The following is a 23,180-nucleotide window of genomic DNA, read 5'->3' as shown; positions in this document are numbered from 1 at the left end:
ATAAACTATAGGGCAATCCATCTTCATACAATGTTTATACAATGCCTTGTTAACAATAGAGTTATGGCTTGATAATAGAGGTCGAACTCAAACTTTTTCACTTACTCGGCAATCCCTTTGTAGTGTTTTCATCAATGCGCTATAGGTTTCCGAGTCAAAATATAATCCTTCGTGCAATTCTTGTAAGAAATCCAAGTCTTTAAATGTGGGGTTAGACTTCTCCCGTTCTTTTCGGGATGCTCTTCTTTTGTACGTAGATCCTTTCAAGTCGTAGTTGTAATGCATTTTCAGTGCTCGAGGCAGAACATTGTTCATCACAACTATCCTGATATTAATACCCCCCGACTGAACACAATACAGGCCATAAAATTTGGGTAAGAGCGTCCTTGGGTTCTGGTTGAGATTCTTAAAAGAAACACAAAATATATCAATGAACATTTGCAATACCGTAACATATCAGCATCCATCCTTGGCAACTTTTAAGACTTGAGGACTTCAACTCCCAGAATTCCCCAGCCGGCCAATTATGGGAGTTGTAGCACACAGGTCTTAAAGATACCAAGGCTGGACACACCTGCTGTAAAGTATAACTCAGATTAGAGTTCTACACAAAAGTAAACATAGATATAAAATCATTTCAATTTCAACAAATCATTTTTGGACCCACCACTAAAATGTGTCCATGTGCTAATTCAAGCATTTTAAACTTTAGTCAGATGGTTGAACTTTTAGGACTAAGGCAGATTTCTCAAACTTTGCAATACCAGGCCTACAAAAATTATAAATTAAATTTATGTATCTTCTTCAAATAAAATAAAGGTTGATTTTGTATAAGGGTTGGAGTAGAAATAAAGATACCATTTTAATAATTTAATTCTAATCTTTATATCAATTCAAACAATAACAGATCCTTATAACTTTACAAGATGAAACCACTTCATTGGGAATAAGCCAAAACATCTCCCTCAATGTTTAAAACCATTTTAGTGGTACGATTTGCCATTAACTCATAAAATCTAGGTTTCATTCTGAAAACAGTGGCTCTCACTCAACCAAAGAAATGGGGGGGGAAAAAACCAGGAAGCTCCTTGCCCTAAATTAACTTCTTTTAAACAGCTTTTTAAAATACTACAGCTTGCAAAACACTGGATGTAAATTGCTTCTGGCCCTCTTTCTGCAGGCAACCACTCTTAAAATAATAATCCCAGTTCATCTTCTTTTTCCCTTCCTGTCTATTCCTAGAAAACCTTTTTCCACTCATGATTTTCTTCTTATACCTCTCCTCCCTTCCTTTACCATCTAGGTTTCTCAACAGAGTAAGCAGAGAAATTAAGAGTTTACATGGGAGTCTTCTGCCCTCAAGTACATTACTCCACCTTTGAATTAAAAAAACAAAAGGCTTCAAAGTTTTGTATCAAATTGGTAAACCTGCCTGGAAAGGAGCTGCAAGGAGAACAACAAGCTTGAGAAGCTAACATCTGGAGTAAACAATATGTGTTTCCTTCTCCTTCTTGGAATGTGCCCTGGTGAAGACTATTGGACTGTGGCTAGATATTATTTGAACAGTGATTATTAATTAGAATGAACAATAACCATATTTCCTTCTTATTAACTTCAAATCCTGATACAAAGGCAAATTCAATTAACAAGAATGGAAAGTATAGCTTTCATGTTATATTTACCTAAATCTAAGACAGCCATTAAGCAAATTTTGCATAGGTTCCTATAGACCAGTTTTAAGCTTTAAATCTACAGTAAATACAACACTGCCATCAATTTTTGGCCTGTAAAAAGATTTTTCATACCTAAAAATTGAACAACCAATGAAAGCTTTGAAACAAAGAAAATAAAAGTTATATCTAATAAGCCAATTTGCTAATAAAACAATTTGCTCCTTTAGGGGTAAATGATTTATCAATGAAACCAGATACAATGGGATATCTATCAGTATCATGATCAACTGCAGAAAAAACAATTACTACCAACCTGCCTTCAATTGAGGACCTGTATACTGCACGAGTCAAAAAGAGAGCTGTGAAAATATTTACAGACCCCTCACATCCCGGACATAAACTGTTTCAACTCCTTCCCTCAAAACAACACTATAGAGCAGGGGTCCCCAACCGCCGGTCCGCGGACCGGTACCGGGCATGGAACAAAGCCTTACCGGGCCGCTGGTTGCTGGGCGCCGCCATCTTTTTGGTAAAAAAGCAATTTTTCATCAAAAAGATGGCGGCGCCAGCCTGGTGAGCTTTTCCGGGTAGAAAGCCATTTCTACCCGAAAAGCTCACCAAGCGCGCCGCCATTTTTTGACGAAAAATCACTTCCGTGACATCACCGGAAGTGATTTTCGTCAAAAAAGATGGCGGCGCCCAGCTGACGCCGGAACCGGGCCGCGGCGCCCAGCTGACGCCGGAACCGGGCCGCGGCGTCGAAAAGGTTGGGGATCCCTGCTATAGAGCACTGGACACCAGAATAACTAGACACAAGAACAGTTTTTCCTCGAAAGCAATCACTCTGCTAAACAAATAATTCCCTCAACACTGTTCATCTATTACAAAGTCTGCACTACTATTACTGTTAATCTTCTCATCACTCCTTATCACCCATCCCCTCTCACTTGTGACTGTATGACTGTAACTTTGTCGCTTGTATCCTTACGATTTATATTTATTGTTTCCTAGTATGATTTGATTGCTTATTGTATCCTATGACTATCATTAAGTGTTGTACCTTATGATTCTTGACTAATGTATCTTTTCTTTTATACTGAGAGTATTTGCACCAAGACAAATTCCTTGTGTGTCCAACCACACTTGGCCAATAAAGAATTCTATTCTATTCTAACTATTCCACTTATTAAAGAAAGTTTGTCTATTAACCTCAATCTTATTTTTTTAATTTCTATTTATTATATGCAATATAATAGGATTACAAATTTAGAGAGAGAAAGGCATATTTAACATTCAAGAGTTGAACAAGGAACTTAAACATACACACATATAACACAGAAACCAAATTAAAAAAGGACTTTACCATGTAGTAGCCAGGCAACAGTTTCTGAAGGAATTCTGCTTCTTTGTGTTGAACTGTTTTGATTATGAATTCATCATCACTAGTGACAAAGAACAAGGATCCACTGGCACCAGGATTCGATAATTCTATTAATGGTTCACTGCAAATTGAATACTGAATACACAAACAGAAATTTAATGCCATTCTGTGAAATGGATGTATAGAAATTATGTTTTAGGTATTTTATGAAAGGAAGTCAAGAAGGCCTTTGTGTACCAAGATCCTTGAAGCTATCCAGACTACTCAACTGTGTCAGGTCTAATTGTTTTTTTAAAAAAGAAAACAAACAGCAATAAATTATTTTACATAATATGGTATGCTACTTCTGACATAACTTTTAGAACATTGTTATTGGTGCTGACTGAAAAGGCTTCTTAGGAGGCTTTTATTTTTTGCGTAATTTAATGAAATATACAAATAAAACTTGCAAGGGGATATATGTCTTACACAATTCCTTTGGTCTGCAACAGAACATATGCAATGCTAACTACTAAAAACTCTCCTAGTTAATAACCTAGTCAAACCTAGAGACTCTACCCTGAGTAATCTAACAATATGACAAAGTGGAATTAACTAATATCCCCGGGACAAATATCTTTAGTTACGTTTTAAGTCCATGTTTTTGAGGTTTATTTGTGGTTAAAAACAGAGATTTAATCCTCTGTGTGGTGCTATAAAAACTCAGATCAAAACAGATCCCAGATTAGTCCTATTTTTTCTTATTTGCAGTTTTGTAAAAGACAAAGATAAATTATACTTCAACAGAGATTAAAACAATATAATTGGGATGCATAACTTAAGAATAAATCAGTTTATCAGTTCCTCAGATAAAAGCTATAATGAAGTTTTCATATCTGAATATCTCAATGGCCATTCTGGCTGCTGAGAAATGGCTTTGGTACTTACCTGACACGCCCGTTCTCTTTGAGCTGTGAAGAGCATCCAATAGTGGGAGGTGCTTCAGTCTCTGCATGTCTAGGCTGGGCTTAATTTGTGGAACGCTCCTCCTCCTCCACAGGACTCCTCCCCAGCGTTGCCCAGTTTTGGCGAAGACGAGAGAAATAAACCCCCTCGTCCTCAATGCCCTAACAATTTGTTGGCCGAAACAGGACCCCACCAGAAAAAGGGTGGGGCTGGATGCTCTTCATAGCTCAAAGAGAACGGGCTTGTCAAGTAAGTACCAACGCCCTTTCTCCCATGAGCTGTTCAGAGCATCCAGTAGTGGGACATACCAAAGCTTGGTCTGTCCTATGGGAGGGACTCTGTCTGGCCTGGAAACCCCTCCTGGTCCCTGTGGACTCGTTGCAGAACTCTTCTGCCAAAGGAGGCCTCAGTGGATGCAAACACATCTATTTTATAAAGCCTAATGAATGGCGATGGAGAGGCCCAGGTTGCGGTTCAACAAATTTCAGTTTTTGGTGCCTCTGTGGCCCACGCTGTCGATGTTGCGGTGCTCCTTGTTGAATGAGCTGATATGCCCCTGGGCACCTGCAGTGATTGAGTCTGATACATTTTTGCTATCGTGGCCCGTAGCCAACGGCCTATTGTAGAAGATGAGACCTTGCATCCCTGAGTGTTGGGCTGAAACAACACAAATAAGGCTTCCGTTTTTCTGAAAGTCGCTGTGCAGTTAATATATATTCACAATGCTCGCCTCACATCAAGCTTATGCCATTGTAGTTCCAACCCTTGGGATGGTCTGGGACAAAAATTAGGAAGTATCAGCTCTTGTGCCCTATGAAAAACCAAGTTAATTTTGGGAATAAACATAGGATCAGGACGAAGGACCACCCGGTCAGAATGGAAAACACAAAGATCTTGTCTGATAAACAAAGCTGCAAGTTCCGAAATACGACGAGCAGAAGTGATCGCTACAAGGAAAACTACTTTATACGTCAGAAATTGGAGACTTGACGATTTCAAGGGTTCAAAAGGCCCTTAGTGAGTGCGACGAGCACCTTGTTAAGGTCCCAGGTGGGATAACGGTGTACCGCTGGAGGGCGTAAATTTGTGGCTCCTCGAAAGAAACTCCGTATGCGTGGATGATGGGAAAGAGATAGTAGACCTTCACAAGTGAAAACTGACGCCAAGGCCGCCACCTGTCTTTTCAACGTATTAGGTGATAATCCCTTGTCAAGTCCCTCTTGCAAGAACTCTAGGATTTGAGCCACAGATGAAGAGATGGGATCAATTCGAGACTTGGTACACCATTTGCAGAAACTGGACCATGTGGCAGTGTAAATGCGAGTTGTTGAGGGGCATCTGGCGGCTTGGATGGTGGCCATAACTGTTGGAAAACTTTTCGCTCTTCAGACGATTCTGCTCAACCTCCAGACATTCAGGTGCAACCATTGAGGGTCCGGATGTTGAAGGGGTCCCTAGGTTAGCAAGACTCTGTCTGGCGGAATTCTCCATGGTGTTGATACGGATAGACTGCGGAGGTCTGCAAACCACGGCCGTCTGGGCCAGTAAGCAGCTCCGTCCTCTCATCTAGCAGTTTCTGGATGACCTTGGGAAGCAGTGGAAATGGCGGGAATGCATACAGAAGTCCCAGGGGCCAACGACAGCAGAGCGAATTGAAGTTCTCCGCTCCTTGCTAGGGTTACTTGGAAAAAAATCTCGGGAGCTGAGCATTGAGTGGGGAAGCAAACAGGTCCACCATCGCCTGTCCAAATGTCCTGACCGCCTCTTGAAACAGGGTTGGATGGAGGCGCCACTCCGATTGATCGATCGTAGCCCTGCTTAGCCAGACTGACTGTGTATTCGACAGGCCCGAAATGTGCTCTGCTCTTATGGAAAGTAGGTTGCTCTCCACCCAACGACACAAGCGCTCCGCTTCCCGCCTGAGATGTTTCGACTGTGTGCCCCCCTGTTTGTTTATGTGAGCTTTGGCTGTTACGTTGTCGGTCAATATTAGTATGTGCTGATTGCGTACCTGTGGAAGGAAGCTGTGAAGAGCCAGGTGTACTGCTCGAAGCTCCAGCTAGTTTATGCTGCACGACTGTTCTATGGCGGACCAGCGGCCTTGGGTTGTGAGCGATTGAACGTGTGCTCCCCATCCAAACAGGCTGGCATCAGTGGTGATGGTAAGTCTGTGTGGCTCTTTGAAGAGGCAGCCTCTGTTGATGACTGGTCTGGTCCACCAGAGGAGAGATATGAGGACCTTTGATGGTACCTTGACCTTGTATTTGGAGTTGCTTCGGCCAGAGTGCTGGTACGGGAGCAGGAACCAGTGGAGGGATCTAGTGTGGAGCTGGGCCCAAGGGATGATAGATATACATGAGATCATCTTGCCTAACAATTAGTTCCGCTAGGGACACCCTCTTAAGACCCCTGATCTCCTTAACTAATTGCTGAATGCTATTTAGTCTATCTGGTGACAGGTAAACTTTGCCTTCCACCATATCTATGACTGCCCCCAGATGAATTAACCGAGTCGATGGTGTTAAATGACTCTTTTTCCAATTTATTGAGAACCCATGTTGTTATAGGGATTGTAATGTGTTCTGAGTATCTCTGACTGCTTGATGATCGGAAGATGACAAAATCAAGATGTCATCAAGGTAACACTGGAGTCGTACGGGGATATCATGGAGATGAGCAGCTAGCGCTGCGAGAACCTTTGTGAAGGTCGTGGGGGCAGAAGCTAGTCCGAAAGGAAGGGCCACTATTCGAAATGGTGGTTATCATAACAGAATGTCAGAAATTTATAGTGGGGAGGCCGAATAGCAATATGTACGTACGCTACATATTGTACCGATCTATGGACGTAAGGACGTCACCCTTTCTGAAGCAAAGTAAGATAGATTGCAGGGTGTGCATTTTAAACTTGCGATATACTAAGAAACGGTTGAGACGTTTCAGATCCAATATTGCTCTCCACCCCCCCGAACTTTTGGGAACAACAAAAATATGTGAATAGAAGCCTCGCCCTCGTTCATTGGTAGCTACTGGTTGGATGGCTCGTATGTCCAGTAGATGATGGATAGCTGTTTCCATAAGATTACGTTTAACCGGATCTCTGGAAACAGGGCATGACATGAAAAAGTCTGAGGGAGTGGATTGAAACTCCAGTGCAAGACCAAATCTGATCGTGTCTCTGACCAGATCTGATCGTGTCTCTGACCAATCAGACGTTGAGGAGTCCCATTGGTCCATGAATAATTTAAGGCGTCCACCAATGGGAGCCGGGCCCGGGGAGCTATCTTGGACGCCGGAAAGACCTATTTCCTGCTCCTCAAAAGGATTTCTTGGATTGGCCACCCCTTCTGTTCCTATCCCCAAAGTCGGACCTCTCTAGCTGCTGCCCTGGTCTGAATGATGGGGGTCTCTGGTATCTGGGTGAGAAGAATCCCTGATAAAAGGGCTGAAAGGATCCCCTCTGAAAGGACTGAGGGTTTCTAGAATCTGACTTCCAAAAAGGGGAAGGTAGAATTTTCTTTTTGTTTCGGGTTTCGATTAGCAGCGGGTCGAGGGCAGGGCCAAAGAATCTGTCTCCCACAATAGGAGATGAAGCCAGCTTGCATTTGTGCTTAATGTCCGCTTGCCAGTGTTTTACCATAGTAAGCGTCGCGCTGTGACATGTGAGGTAATGGCCCTGGCTGAAAACTTGACCGCATGATAAGTTGCGTCAGCTGAGAATTCAGCGGCTGCTATAGGTTTTGCAATATCTTGGTGCGCTCTAATGTTGGAATGAGGGACATGCTCCCATAAGAGACGGAGCCACCTGAGAGAAGAACGGGTAAAGAAGGAAGCAAACTCGGCCCGTTTTTCCTCCAGCTTTAATGCCTCCAGCGCTTCACTGGGAATGGAGGACAAGGACGCTAATCCCACTATAGGTTCGTCTACCTCGGGAGTATTCAACAATTTTGAGAAATCAGGGGCCAAACTAAAATATTTCCTGTCATATCCCATGGGGGCAGGGTACACCGCTGCAGACGCCCACTGTTTCTGTACCAGGTCTGAAAACATGTGAGGAACTGGAATCACATCTGCCTCAACTACCGGTTGGTTGAAAATTAGCTTCCCTGCACAGGCGGACATGGGCCTGGGTGCTCGCTGTTGTGCCGCTGGGTAAGGCTGTGAGGGTTAAGCCAACAATAATACACGGATGGCCTCAAATCTAATAGGAAAACGAGGTGTAATAATTCCTTAGGTTATCAGAAGGAAAAACCTCTGATCGGGAAGGAAAACTACCTCACACAGCTCGAGTTACAAATAACGCGGCCACGCAGTTTTTAAAAAATAAAGGCAAAAACAATGGCCATTATTTTTGGCACGTGCGCACTTCCCAGCAACAAATTCCCGCCGCATGGGGAAATGCCTCTGACGGCTTCTCCTTGTGGCTAAAAGGAACGGCGGGGAAAGGGGTGGAAAGAATTCTTACTACTTTCCACACCAAGACGGCGTTCTGAGGGGAAAAATCAAACGATATGACTCGGATGAGAGCGAAAACGCCCACGCCGCTATTGCCGATATAGAGAAAGGCAATGCGGAATCACAATGGCAGGGGGTAGAACAAGCAGATGGGGTGGGGCTCGGAGCAATGCCAAAGCCGCCTGCCGCTTCAGGCGCGAAACAGTGCTGGCCGAAAATGCAAATGATCTCCAATGACCAGATGGAGAGAGCTAACATTGGGAGATCGTAAAGTGATTTGGAGGCTAAAAGCCTGAAAAAACGAACTGGACTATATCCAAACCTGCTGAGTAATACTCCTGTTCCGGCCAAGGAAGAACAAAAAGCACTGCCTATCCACAACGAGGCTGAGCAAAAACTGGGGAACGCTGGGGAGGAGTCCCGTGGAGGAGGAGGAGAGTTCCACAAATTAAGCCCAGCCTAGACATGCAGAGACTGAAGCACCTCCCATTACTGGATGGTCTGAACAGCTCATGGGAGAACACATTTTAAAATATGTTAGGAAGTATTCATAATTAGGAATACTGTTTAATATTCCAAAAATATGAAGCAGCTAAAACCAAGGAAATCGGTAGTTCAGATAGTGTTCTAGAAATGATATACCATTTATTTTTTCTTTTATTCATTCACATTAACCTGTATTCTTTGTGATCACAAAGAATGAATGAATTAATTATGAATACTTCCTAACATATTTTAAATATGTTCTCAGCAGCCAGAATGGCCATTGAGATATTCAGATATGAAAACTTCATTATAGCTCTTTTATCTTTATAAACCTGAAGTTAAGAAGTCACCTTCTCACAAGATAACGTTTCTATATGAAATACTGTCTCCTTAATAAACTGCATATTCCCAGGTATACACAATTTATGAAAGGAGAATTTAAGGGGCAGATTAAAAAGAAAGTACAATGAAAAGTCAAAAGATGTCATCAAAAATTAAATTCTACAATCACTATATAAAGCGTGCACTTGATGTATTTATGTTTTGGGAAAATTTCCTTGAGAGTAGAATTGTTGAGACTCAGTTACATTAATAATGGTCGCCAATGTTGCTTAAGCATTGATTTTTATTTCATTTTAAATAAATATTACTTTTTTTTTTTTTTTTTGCACTGTGCTGTAGCAAAAATGAGCACACATTGACATTGCAGGGTTGTTCACCTATTGTCAGCTTTGGAGGCCATATTAGCACCAGAAGCTTCCGTGCTGCCACATCCTTGAGCTTGGGAAGTTGGGAGGGGAGGTTTCATGGAACGTATAATCGACATAATAGCATTCTTCTTTAAAGTCAAGGTCATGTTATTCCTGCACCTGGTCGAGGAGTGGTTGAAGGGAAGTCTCAAGGTGGAATGAATGGTGAGTGGGGCATATGATGGAACAATGGGTGCAGGAGGTGGATTTGTAATTTTTTACTTATTGGAGGAAAACGTGGAACTTTCAGATTCGCGTTTTCCCAGATGTGCCAGTATAACTATTCTAATAAAAGGAAACTTTGACAAAATGCCTGTCTCGGAGGAATATGTAAAATCAGCACTTTAAAGCTTCTTTCCTGCTTGTCACATCCTATTAAATTATGTTTTAGCACTGCAAATAGATGTGTTTGTTTTACCTGTTAATGCACTTAACAAAGTATATTTACGTTACTTAATGAGGGATTACATTTTTATTCTATTGAAAACTATATAAAAATGTGAAATGACTTGGGAAAGATGAGATTCAGAAGTTTTGCCAGCAGTAACTTATGGCAATGAACAACTTTTTAATCATTTTGATGGGTTTTGAATGTTATGCTACACTATTTATTAAGTGGCACATTAAGTACAAAAGAGAAAAGTTGCACGCTACACTGTGCTGCAAACACAATGCAATACTGTATACTACAGCTCTCTAACTATTCAGAACAAGCATTCAATTGGGGTCTTATGGCAGCAGTTCCCATGACTGACTCAGTGTTACATTTTGCTCTGTGAATGTTTGGAAGGGCATTCTATAGCCATGATGGCAAACCTATGGCACGCATGCCTCAGGTGGCACCCAGAGCCCTCTCTGTGGGCATGCGAGCCATCACCTCAGCTCAACTCCACCACGCATGCACGTGCACCTCCCACTGGCCAGCTGGTCTTTGGGTCTCTGCAGCGCGAACGGGGTGCATGCAGGTGATGGGCTGCATGCACGGGGGATACACATGCATTGCATTTTGGGGATACGTGCATGTTTTGGGCACTCAATGCCCAAAAGGTTAGCCATTACTATTCTTAATTTTCTATATAAAGGTTATGTTTCCCTAAGGAAACGTACATGTTGTTAGACAATTAAAAGGAAATTAATGAATTACATGTCTTCACTAAAATTCAATCAGCAAAACCCACAGGGGTATTTAAATTCAATTATAGTATTTCTAATAGAAATAATGACTTGAGTAGCAGCCACACTTCAGTTGGTGAACTGTCAATTAATACATCAAATTTTAGGACAAGCAATTAAAAGCTGAAAATGGAAATGGTCAACTAACAACTCTATGCACTTCAGAATGTCTTGATAATATAGGGATCTTTGCCCTGACCCAATCTGTTATACACTATATTTAAAAGAATTACTGCTACCCTTTCTCCATTAAAAATAGATACAGGTGAGTGGAATTTGGTATATGAATCAAAGCAAATAATACTGAACAATTTTCTTCACTATGTCAGGTGCATTGCTCAATCCAATCACAAATAAAAGTAACTGATGGTTACTGATTCTGAAGCAGAAAGAGCTTTTAGGTTTCTTATATATACTCTGTGGGAAAAAGTAGGAATAAGTCTTACCAAGTAGTCATCAGGCTTAATACCAAAAAGTTCTCTGAAGTAACGGAAAGCTAGAGGTGCGTAGGTCTTAAATCTAAAGTCTGGATAATGATGAGCCGGTGTCAGATTGCTTCCTTCACTGAGTTGAAAGAGAAATTTAAAATATTATGTCTATACATATGCATTTATAATATATACATCTTAACCTGAATTTTACTAAAAATAGAAGCCTTTTCAGACTCTTCTGAAGAGTTGACTGAAGACTGAACTAATGCAACAGAATATGAAGATCAATCAATCAATCAATCAATGTTTTTGGCTGCTTTTCTTCCAATATACTTCTTGAAGAAAACCCATGCCTTTAAAGATGTACAGGATTATACTGTGTTTTAGGCCAGGGGTCCCCAACCACCGGGCCGCGGACCGGTACCGGGCCGTGGAGCACTCTTTACCGGGCCGCAAAGAAAAAAAAATTAAAAAAAATGGCGGCTTTCTTCACCTTCGGTGAATGCTGCTGGGATCGGGGATCAAGGACACAAATGAGAGAAGGGGAGGGAGGAAGCAACCGAAGCCTGTCCTGCTCTCTGGCTCAGCTCTCTCAGTCGCTTTCTCGCTCCTCCACCAGCCCAGGAAGAAACTGCTTCAAAGAAGCCGGGGGTGGCTTTTCCTGTCGCCGCAGCTTCCCCGAAGCGCCCGTTTCACCCCCACCCCACCCGCCCGCCCACTCGCGGTTCAATCCACAGTGCTCCGTTCTGCCTGCCTGCCTGTCTGGTTGTTTGGGAGAAGCTTCGGCTGAGAATAATAACTATTCGCCTCTTTTTATCAGCCGAAGCTGCTCCGAAACGAAGAAGGCAGGCAGGCAGGCAGGCAGAACGGAGCACTGTGGATTGAACCGCGAGCGGGCGGGCGGGCGGGGTGGGGGTGAAACGGGCGCCGGGAAGCTGTGGCGACAGGAAAGCCACCCCACCCCCCACCCCGGCTTCTTTGAAGCAGTTTCTTCCTCGGCTGCTGTAGGAGCGATAGAGTGACTGAGAGAGGAACGAGGCAGACACCTGAGGGAGGGAGGGAGGGAGACACCTGAGGGATGGGGCTGAGGGAGGCAGGGCCGAGGCGCTCCCTGAACTTGGTGGTTTGCTGGCAGACGTTTTATTACCCGACTAGGTAACAACATCAGATGTTACCTAGTCAGGTAATGAAACGTCTGCAAGCAAACTACCAAAGTCGGATTCTCTCTCCTCCCCCCCCCCGGTCCTTGAAAAAATGTTTCTGCTTGAAACCGGTCCCTGGTACAAAAAAGGTTGGGGACCACTGTTTTAGGCAACTAACATTTTCATCAAATGCTAATTATTAACATCAGCATCCCAATAACATTTCTCAGTAAAATACTTTTATGTACTTCATTAAAATTGATACAGATCAAAAGTTTGAAGCATAAAAGAGAAACAGCATTTTTTCAACCATAAGGTAAATATAAAGGTTCCCTTCACACATACGCGCTAGTTGTTTCAGATTCTAGGGGGTGGTGTTCATCTCCGTTACAAAGCCAAAAGAACCAGCACTGTCTGAACAAGTCTTTGTGGTCATGTGGCCAGCATGACTAAACACCGAAGGTGCACAGAAAGCTGTTACCTTCCCACCAAAGTGGTCCCTATTTTTCTACTTGCATTTTTAGATGCTTTTGAACTGCTAGGTTGGCAGAAGCTGGGAGAAGTAATGGGAGCTCACTCCGTTACACAGCGCTAGGGATTTGAACTTCCGAACTTTCTGATCAAAAATCTCAGCATCTTAGCCACTGAGCCACCACGTCCCTTTTCAACCGTATCAATATACTATTAAAATGTCTTGAAAAGATCAAATTGAATTTTTCATTCTGTTCTTTCATCATTTCTGATTTTTACTCTTTAATTGCTTAATGTTTTTAACCAATTGATTATTTTCTTCTATTTTAAAGTGTATTTTCTGTTCTTCCTGAGAAGAACTGAACTACATAATAAGATTTCACAGCCTATAATTTCTAAAACAGCCTATGTCCTCTCAAGACCAATAGTGTGGCTTCCAAAGCCTTCCCAAAAGTTGCCACGTAGTTATAATTTAACTGTTCAAAATGGCAACTTTTAAACTTCATATGCATTGTTCCTGAGCAGGTAGGTAGCAAAGCAATCTAGTTGAACTTCTTCTTCATGTAGCTAAGTGAAGTTCTGATCCTCATTTAGTTTGAAGACATTTTTTTTTTCTGGATAAAACTATTTACTATTTCTAGTTTTTACTGACATTACAGAAGAAAATATTAACTATTTAAGTGAACAAGGATTGCCAATACAAATTTGTTTAAAGGTTCAAAACTCAGGAAAACCTAGCAATAAAAACCATAAATTTAAACTGCATAATGATACAAATGTTGTAGGAAAACTCTATAAAATCATACATTACACTATTAATGCAGCCTCATTTATGTGCTGTGCTATGTTACATTATGTTATGTGTGACTTGTTATGATTTTTTTAAGCAAGTGGACTCAAACATCCCAGAAAGTCAAGAGCAAACAAATCACATTCTAGTTTAGCTTGTTATGTAACATATTAAAAGATGTCTTATGAGATCTAACTGCTTCTCTGAACTGCTCTGAAACCTTACTTTTTGTTCCAAAAGTTGCATTTAGAATCATAAACTCTTATACCCAGAAACTCAGCAAATCCAAGTGTCAGTCCCCAAGATCACCTTATATTTGGATTCTGACACCAAGAAATCTGCAAGACTGTACTGTACTACTTTCCCAAAATGCTAACAGCGATTATATTGTCTTGCCGAGCAACAGACATTTCTAAAGGGAAGGCTGCAGTCTTTGAGCAAAAGACTGGGAGAATAAGCATTTTTAGCTATTTGCTGGGTTCAGTTTTAAAACAAACTGACTTCAAAATAAAGAAGAAACTCTATAAATCTATAAATTGCCTCAAAGGTACAAAATTGAAAGACATTGTATTTTTACGATTAACTCTTGTAATTTAACGAGGCTCAGCCAATGTCATTGTACACATGTTGTACTCTGACAATAAAGGTAATAATAACTTTCCTCAGGAAAACCAAATGTGTCTGCACTGGCCATCATTATTTTAAGTCATTTTAGGTGTTGAATTTTTTTATATCTGCAGGTGACGGTTTTCAAAAATTAGTATTTATCAAACTCTGCTTGGAAAAGGCTTTTCAAGAGGAGAACACTGAATGTGAACAGTTGTTGAATCTCCAAAGTGCAATTTCATTTTTCATTACAAAGATTTTATTTCTTCTGTTGCTAGATTTTTGCCTATTTTCTTCAAACAGGAAATAAAACCAATTTCTAATCTGCGGCACTTCTCCATGAAGAAAATCAATCACTTAAAAACATATTAAGTATTAAGCCATGCTCTTGTGTTATAATGACTATCAGTCGATGTGCTAAATATCTATACTTTTATATGCCCTTTAGTTGAAACCTTCAGTACATTTTCTTTGGAATTAAACAACAGTTTTTAGTATTAACATATTAAGTGAAAAATTTAAATAATGTGTTATAACGTACTCTCCAGAAACATGCACCTAGATAGAGCTTTCTTAAATACATGAAGAACTGACTAGAAAATTGGTTTTGTATAAATACTTCAGAAAAATATAATTTTGTGTTATCTTTTCGTGTAGATACTTCTCATCATAAAACACCATCATTTTCCTCAAATGTAGTAAGACAACATTGAAACTGTTGATTTTCTGCTCTCCTTTAATCCCCTATAACTCTTCTTATTCAAATTCTGACTATTTAGAAAAGCAAGGATGAAACTCTACATCATACATATATCAGTGTGATAACTTGTCAAATAAAAAAAAGTTATTACTCAAAATATATTTTATTGCTCCATGACTTAAAATTCTTTTATCTATTATTATAAATAAAATACTCATAAAACAGTGTTTTCTGGAATTAATGCATAACACAATCGAAAGTTTAAGAATAAATTTCAATTTATTCTGGACATGAGCAATACCTAACAAAATAATACAAAATTGTTCAAACGGACCATACAAAGATCTATATAGGCCCAGGAGAATTTCAACCAAATCTTACAAATTTTCTTTTTATTGTTTTTTACAGTACAAGAAACATGTATTAGCAATTTGGAAGGAAGACTGGTTATCACTAGAATTAATCAATAAATCTGGTAAATAATATTAGGGAAATAAAAAAATAATTAACTCATCCTTTACCTGGGAAGAAATACACTTTCGACTACATAGAAATCTTGCATAAGTACATCTCTATCTGGTTTAGATGTAAGGTTACCCACTGTGTATCCTATTCCCAGTTGTATGGCACCTTTGATAGCTGACGATGCAGTCTGCAAAAACAAATATATATTATGTTTAAAATTGTCATCTTGAAACACATAGGCAGTGTTTTTTTGTAACCTTCTACATCTCTAAGAATATTTCAAATTCCTGGCTTCCCCTATCTAAAAACAAGCTGATTCCTCCAAGAGAATTTCTCAGACTTTGAGACAAATGATCTCAGTACATCATACAAGTCTACCAGAAAGATGAAAAAGGTATTATTTGAAACTCACATACTGTATTGAAAAGAAAGTTCATACCTCAAAAACTGCCTAGTACTGAGGGAAAAATGAGTATTCCTCTGCCTGCATTCTCTCTTTTCACAGCAGATAGTCTACAACAGAAAGGAAGAATTCTAGAAAACTTCCGAGTGCTCTGGAATTCTAACAGCTCCCATAAATCATGATATAATTTAAGCAGATGAAAAAAAAGCAAAAAAAGGAGAACCTCATTTTTTCCAATTAACATGCTCTTAACTTCTTCCTCTGCTTTCCTTTTTGTTCTCTTTCTCTCCTTTCTTGCCCAATTGTGGGGAGCTCAGAGCCTGTAGTTTAGGAAGATGGTCAGAGCCATGATGATATGCAGCTGCAGAGGAATAGGCAAGGCAGAAGAATGAACTCAAGTTTCTAATGGAAAGAATCAGCTGACGGCATTACTGTCATCTGTGTAAGCCAATTATTACCACAACTATAGTTGCTGGATAACTGGTAAGAAAGGTAAATACTTCCTGGGCTAAAATGCTACAGTGAAACTGAACAGAGGGTCCCATTGAACATTGTAGTTAATGGGTCAGGAAAGGAAATACTCAGGGAAAAAGAAAAATAGACAGTCATTGTGTTTCTGTGAGTCAAAAAATCAATATATAGGAAAATCAATGATATAAAATTTGTTTTTAAAAGGTGACTTTTCATGTCTGATTTTCAAAATGGGATGCTATTAAGAATGTGATGATGACAGCTTTTGAAAAAGAGACAGAAAGGGAGAATTCTTCTGAAGGGGCAACTAAACTTTTGAAAAGCACCTTTGGGGTTTCTGAAAAAAAATATCCGTAGAAAACTCTCAATGGTACACAGTTTACAAATATGTTAATTATTAGATGAATACATATGTTTTTCAGCAGTCTTAACTATTCAGACTAATACAGAATCAATCTGTTTTATTATAAATTTTTGAAGCTAATATGGCAAGCATCTGGCAGTGTCTTCTCCACGAACAGTCAACAAAATTAAATTTGTACACGTAATTAGATTGTAAAGGACTTCTGGCAACCCGGAGTCATAAACTCTAGAAACACAGTCAGAAGCCCAAATGAAAGGACTAGGCATTTCCTTCTGTCTTTTTCTCAGACTAGTCTGATTTTATTGAACTTTTATAAGAAACAAAAGGCAGAAGTTTTAAGCTAACAACTGCTGCTCAAGGCTTCTATTACATCTTGGTTGCAGAGACTTAATTGGTGAGATTCAGTATTTCAAGTGGTAGATTTTTTAAAAAATGTGCTGTCTAATTTTATAAATCACACAATCTCAGCCTGTGAATGGCATGATATGAAATAGATATTACGTTCTATTGCATTACGCTCCTTCCATTTTGTTCAAATCAATATTTTGCTCTGTTTATGTAAGAACCACCATAGTATCAACTCAAATATGTTCTTATTCAATGGTTATCTTAAGTGGAAAAAAAGGATCCACTCTTCATGAAATAAGCAGGTATCTCTGCATTCTTATGATAAATTACAAAGACATCTTAAGTGGATTATAGATGGTTTCATAAAATGGATAAGAGTTTTGTTCATCTAATGAAGCAACAAAAGAGCAGTTATATTAAGTGGAGCCTTTATGTAATTTGTCTTTTAATTATAGAACTCAGTGATTACTGAATCTGAACTTGCAAACTATTTCTATCTAAAAATATAGAAGAAGAAAAACTGGAAATAAAGTAAGGAATAAATCCTCAAATGTATGCTTCTTTATCATCCTAAATATAAGTAACCATTGTGTGACCTTTGAAACAACATCAGTTAAAGACTTCCTACATGTGTGTCAACTCTTGAAATTCTAGTCCAAGATGTGTCAGCATTTTTTTGTACTGAAATTGGACATCACATAAAATCTAGACCAGCTTGGAGCCTAAGGCTTCTTTCTCTGAAACCAGTTACCAGACAAAGAAAACAAGGAGTCAAATAAGAGCAGCCAAAACAAATTAACTCTTGAACTACTTAAACAAATTTCCTACATCTCTAATTTGCACAATAATATGATATCATATGTGGTGGAAGGAATAGGGTAGTTGAGGATTTGCCTTGAAATATTTGTTTTATATAGATAGGCAGATCATTCTTTTCTAAAGATTTGTAATCTTTGCAATTTCATCCACCTGCAATGGAACATGCATGCAAACTAAACATCATGAAGACAATAATTTTGTGCAAACAATTTAACCAAAGTTATATAATTTGGGATGATAGACCAGGGAAGTTAATTCGTCCCATCATGGATAAGCTAAGAATTTTAGGTACACATGCACTCCCCCGCCCCCCCAAAAAAGAGGTTCAACTTATCCATGGATGGATTTCTCTGTAACTTTATTATATTTATTAATATAATACATGTATATTGATACAGTAATACTTTTCAAAAGTTCCTGTATTTGCAATATATATTTGCATTGTAAACCCATTCCTAGATCCTTAAAATTTCAACCAAAATATTATGAAAAATGCAGGTCGGCTTCTCTGCAGGTAGTACATTTTTCCCCATAGTACTTTGGTTAAAAATTCTAGAGTTGGCTTATCTGTGGATGGGCTTATACATCAGCAATTACAGAACATAGTGTCTCAATTATGAAATTGCTAAACTAACAAGCTTCACAATGTGATTATTAAGGATAGTAAACATTATTTATGACAGGAAGTCATAAATGTTAGTGGACATTTCATCTTCCATTATTCATAAGGTAACAAAGAAATCCAAGAAGACAAGTCAGGTTCTTCTATACCAAGTTCATATTTTAGAAAAATCCTTCCCTTAAACCTTCAGTAACATGCAGTGGGTACTGTATATTTTTAGACAAACTTATTTCAAAGGATCATGTCTTAAATTATTGTTCTAAATTTATTGGAAGGTTTAGTAATTATTTATTGTTTCTGGATTTTGTTGTATATAGCTTTTTTTCTGGATTGTAAACCACCCAGAATTTGATTTGAGATAGGCAGCTATACAAATGTCTTAAATAAATAAATATTTAATTTAAAACTACCATCTTGTATTTGATGGATTTAGATTTCCCCAAATCAATGAACTGCATCCATTAACACAATGAGCAGTGGCTGTTATTATTCCTAAATGATAGTGCATGGAAAATACTAAAAGATCTCATGTGTTTTTGTATAATTATGTTTTATTTTATAGATGAAATGTCAAATCAAAAGTACCATGAGTCCTTCCTGTTTTCATAGATCAAGTGTTCTCAAAATAGAACAAAGCCTCGATAAATGATGCAGTTACTACTTGTATTACTACAAAATGAATAAATTTTATATAAAAAAGAACAATGCTAAAGCATAAGCAACCACTTAGAAAGTGTTACAGCTGAGAATGAATCATTTAAGAAAAAGGAATAATCTTTAGATGTAAACATATTAGTTTTTATAAAGCAGAATTGAGGAATCCTAATTCTTTAATGCCCTTTATTTTGTATATTATAAGTAAGTTGTTGTTGTTCGTTGTGAAGTCGTGTCCAACCCATCGCGACCCCATGGAAGTTCCTCCCGGCCTTCCTGTCCTCTAACATCTTCTAGAGTCCATTTAAGCTCATACCTACCGCTTCAGTGACTCCATCCAACCACCTCATTCTCTGCCGTCCCCTTCTTCTATTGCCCTCAATCTTTCCCAGCCTTAGGCTCTTCTCCAGTGAGTCCTTCCTTCTCATTAGGTGGCCAAAGAATTTTAGTTTCATCTTAAGGATCTGGCCTTCTAAAGAACAGTCAGGGTTGATCTCCTCTAGGACTGACCAGTTTGATCACCTTGCAGTCCAAGGGACTCAGAGGAGTCTTCTCCAGCACCAGAGAGGCGCTCAGCCTTTCTTATGGTTCAACTTTCACAGCCATACATTGCAACTGGGAAAACCATAGCCTTGACTATGTGCACTTTTGTTGGTGGTGTCTCTGCTTTTTAGTATGCTGTCTAAATTTGCCATAGTTTCCTCCCCACGAGCAAGCGTCTTTAATTTCTTGGATGCAGTCCCCATCTTCAGTGATCTTGGAGTCCAGGAAAATAAAATCCGTCACTATCTCCATTTCTTCCACATTTATTTGCCAAGAATTGAGAAGGCCTGATCCCATGATCTTAGTTTTCTTAATGTTGAGTTTCAAGCCAACTTTTGCACTCTCCTTCTTCACCCACATCAAAAGGCTCTTTAGTTCCTCTTCACTTTCTGCCATTAAGAATGGTATCATCTGCATATCTGAGGTTGTTAATATTTCTCCCGGCAATCTTAATTCAAACTTTTGATTCATCTAGCCCTGCCTTTCTCATGATGTGCTCTGCATATAAGTTAAATAGGCAGGGCAACAGTATACAACCTTGCCGGACTCCTTTCCCAATTTTGAACCAATCAGTGGTTCCATGTCTAGTTCTGTTGCTTCTTGACCCGCATATAGATTTCTCAAGAGACAAATAAGATGGTCTGGTACTCCCATCTCTTTAAGAACTCACCACTTTGTTGTGATCCACACAATCAAAGGCTTTAGCATAGTCAATGAAGCAGAAGTAGATGTTTTTCTGGAACTCCCTAGCTTTTTCCATCATCCAGCGTATATTGGCAATTTGATCTCTAGTTCCTCTGTCTCTTAAAAATCCTGCCTGTACCTCTGGTAGATGCACATACTGCTGGAGCCTAGCTTGTAGGATTTTAAGCATAACTTTTTAGCATGTGAAATGAGTGCCATGGTGTGATAGTTTGAACATTCTTTGGCATTGTCTTTCTTTGGAATAGGAATGTAAACTGACCTTTTCCAATTCTGTGGCCAGTGTTGAGTTTCCCAAATTTGCTGGCAAATTGAGAGTAGCACTTTTACTGCATCGTCTTTTAAGATGTAAGCAAGTAATTTATTGCAAAAAGAAAAAAAACAATTACAATAACTTTAAAGCACAGAAAATAAAAAGGAACAGATTTACATATGGGCTCAAAATTTTGTGTGAACCAAACTGTTCTGTTTCTTAGGTTTGCATACCGATATTCTGAATATTCTTCAACTCACTTTAAAATTACTCAGCTGTTTTTAAAGGTGCAAATTCAGATGCTTATTTTACTTCAAAGTTCAGAAGCCTGCATATTCATTAATATGACTCTGGGGACAAAAGCCCAGAAAAATTAGGCCAAATTTTTTTTTTTGAAGATTGAAAAGAAAATCTGAGGGAAAAAGAGCTAAGATCAATTTCTTTCCTAATTATTCGAAGGGGTTTTCCCTGCAAACTGCTTCAGCACATTAGTTTTAGTTTACAGAACTTGAACTTCCAAGTAATTACCTCTTCCTAACCACCTTAAACTCTACAGAGTAAACACAGACTTCATTAAACAAATATTAGCTTATATACAAGAGTGAGCAACTGCATCATATTTGCTGAACTGTGGGATATGCTGCAACAGGGCAGGATTAGCAGTAATGAAAGGGAGCTCTCTTCAGGAAAAGACTTCATCCTTTCTCATCCTAGAAATGGCTGAGGCCATGCCATTAAATTAACAGTAAGCCAACAATATTCATCCCCAGACAGGAGCTGCTGCCTCAAGACTATGATAGAATTAGGAGACCCAACTTTAAATAGTTACTAGTCGGGAACAAATGTGAACAAATCAATGGAAGTGAGCACAATTTTAGATTTGGAGAACAGAATGTTATAAATTATCTGAGCTTATAGCAAAATATTCTTGAACAATTGAAAACTAAAAACAAATACTGAAATACTTGAAACAATGTAGGATGAAATAATTATTTATCCCATGTTGTTTCAAATATTCCAGTATACTGTGATTTATTTTCAATGATATACCACAATGATATAGAGAATATGTTTGCTAATATAATTAGAGAAACAGATTCCAACCGCACTGGTGTCGGCTGGACAGAAATAATAAGATGAATGGGAATGACTGATGACCGGTTAGCTACTTATTAGTTTGTTTTTGGGTTATGGTTACTGTCATTTTAAATTCTTTGCTATAAAGAAGGTAAATTGAACTCCACCATATGGGTTGCAACATAATGTTGCCCCTTATGTGTTGTGTTTCCATGTGAAGATAAATTGTTTAATAAAAAAAATGTCCAACAGTTTAAATAGTCATGTGGTCATATATCAAGGCAGCTGTCATTTGGATTTAAATAATTTCATATATTAAATTTGTTTTGGAATATTGTAATTTTATATTATATTATACAGTAAATCTTGCAAATGCTGTTGAATTATATACCCGTGGCTACAAAACTAGTAGGATAATAAAAGATTGCATCCTTTTATAGTTGCAAAATAAGCTTGATGCTACAAAAGTCAGTGCTGGACCCCACTATACTGGACAATTTTTTATCCACTATTTCATATAGTGAAATAGCCGTTTTACAAAGCCTTTGAGGAAGCGTATTATCTAGACCCTTTCCAGTCGGGATTCAGACCCAGATACGGGGCAGAAACAGCATTGGTCATGCTTATAGATGACCTAGATAGGGTGTGCTGGTTAGACAGTATATAGTTAGTTGGGAATGGGATCTGTCCCCTTAAGGGAATGCCTCATGGGAGATGTAGTTCATGCCATGTGGTCACATCTGTAATACTAATTGGTCACTGAACTGACCTCTGGTTGGGTTGGGGGGGGGGGGGAGTTTCAGTCATTCTTGCCTGGACCTAGCATTGTGCTGGAGTCTCCCCTTGCTGTATCATTATGGGATGAAACTATCTTTTCACACTATTCAAGACAACAATGCAAAGATTGGACATTAGATGAATCTCAACATAACTGTGAGTTATACCTTGAGGATGCCTGATAAAATACAATAAAGAAACTTTGTATGGAAGCCTTTGTAGTGTTTAATCTCAACTATTTTGGGAAGATAAATATTGCCTGAGACAAGATATAGGGGCAGTGTTTATATCCTTGCTGTATTTGACCTATTGGCAGCTTTTAATACCACTGACCATGACCAATGTTGTATTGGTTTGCCTCCTTCCCCTTAAGAATCCATTCCATATTTTGAAAACCAAACAAAGTAAAAGGAAACAGGAGAAAGGGGAATTGCAGAAGGAAGCTTTAAAGAGGGAGGGGTATAAAAACTGTAGTAAGAAAAGGAAGAAAAAATGAAGGGAAAAAGAAGTAATAAGAAACAGAATCAGGACATAAAAGAAATATGGAAATCGAATAAAAATGAAAAGAAATTGTTAATTTAAAAGACATAGAGACAATGGTTAATTAAGAGTTAAGAAAGGGGATTCTGCAAGGTGATGAGGTGTTGTATAAATGTATTAGAAGTAAAAAAATTATTTAGAAA

At 38.9% G+C, this 23,180-nt stretch overlaps 1 protein-coding gene across 7 annotated transcripts in view; it reads right to left on the bottom strand.

The window, feature by feature from the left end:
- PIP5K1B (phosphatidylinositol-4-phosphate 5-kinase type 1 beta) overlaps positions 1 to 23,180 on the bottom strand; it is a 94,467-nt gene that overhangs the window by 30,019 nt on the left and 41,268 nt on the right. For all 7 annotated transcript variants that reach the window (XM_087957789.1, XM_026675490.2, XM_087957790.1 and 4 more), the window contains 4 exons: positions 15,521 to 15,651; positions 11,306 to 11,423; positions 3,037 to 3,189; positions 106 to 405 (listed from right to left, as the gene is read on the bottom strand). In XM_087957789.1, the coding sequence (XP_087813915.1) occupies positions 106 to 405; positions 3,037 to 3,189; positions 11,306 to 11,423; positions 15,521 to 15,651 (702 nt within the window). The remainder of the gene's footprint in view (positions 1 to 105; positions 406 to 3,036; positions 3,190 to 11,305; positions 11,424 to 15,520; positions 15,652 to 23,180) is intronic.

The sequence above is a fragment of the Notechis scutatus genome, chromosome 2 (assembly GCF_049901735.1).
Source record: "Notechis scutatus isolate UNSWTSFEM ecotype Mainland chromosome 2, rNotScu1.2, whole genome shotgun sequence".
Classification (NCBI taxonomy): Eukaryota; Metazoa; Chordata; class Lepidosauria; order Squamata; family Elapidae; genus Notechis; species Notechis scutatus.
Note: the sequence above shows the minus strand (reverse complement) of the source record. Positions and strands in the feature narration are given on the sequence as shown.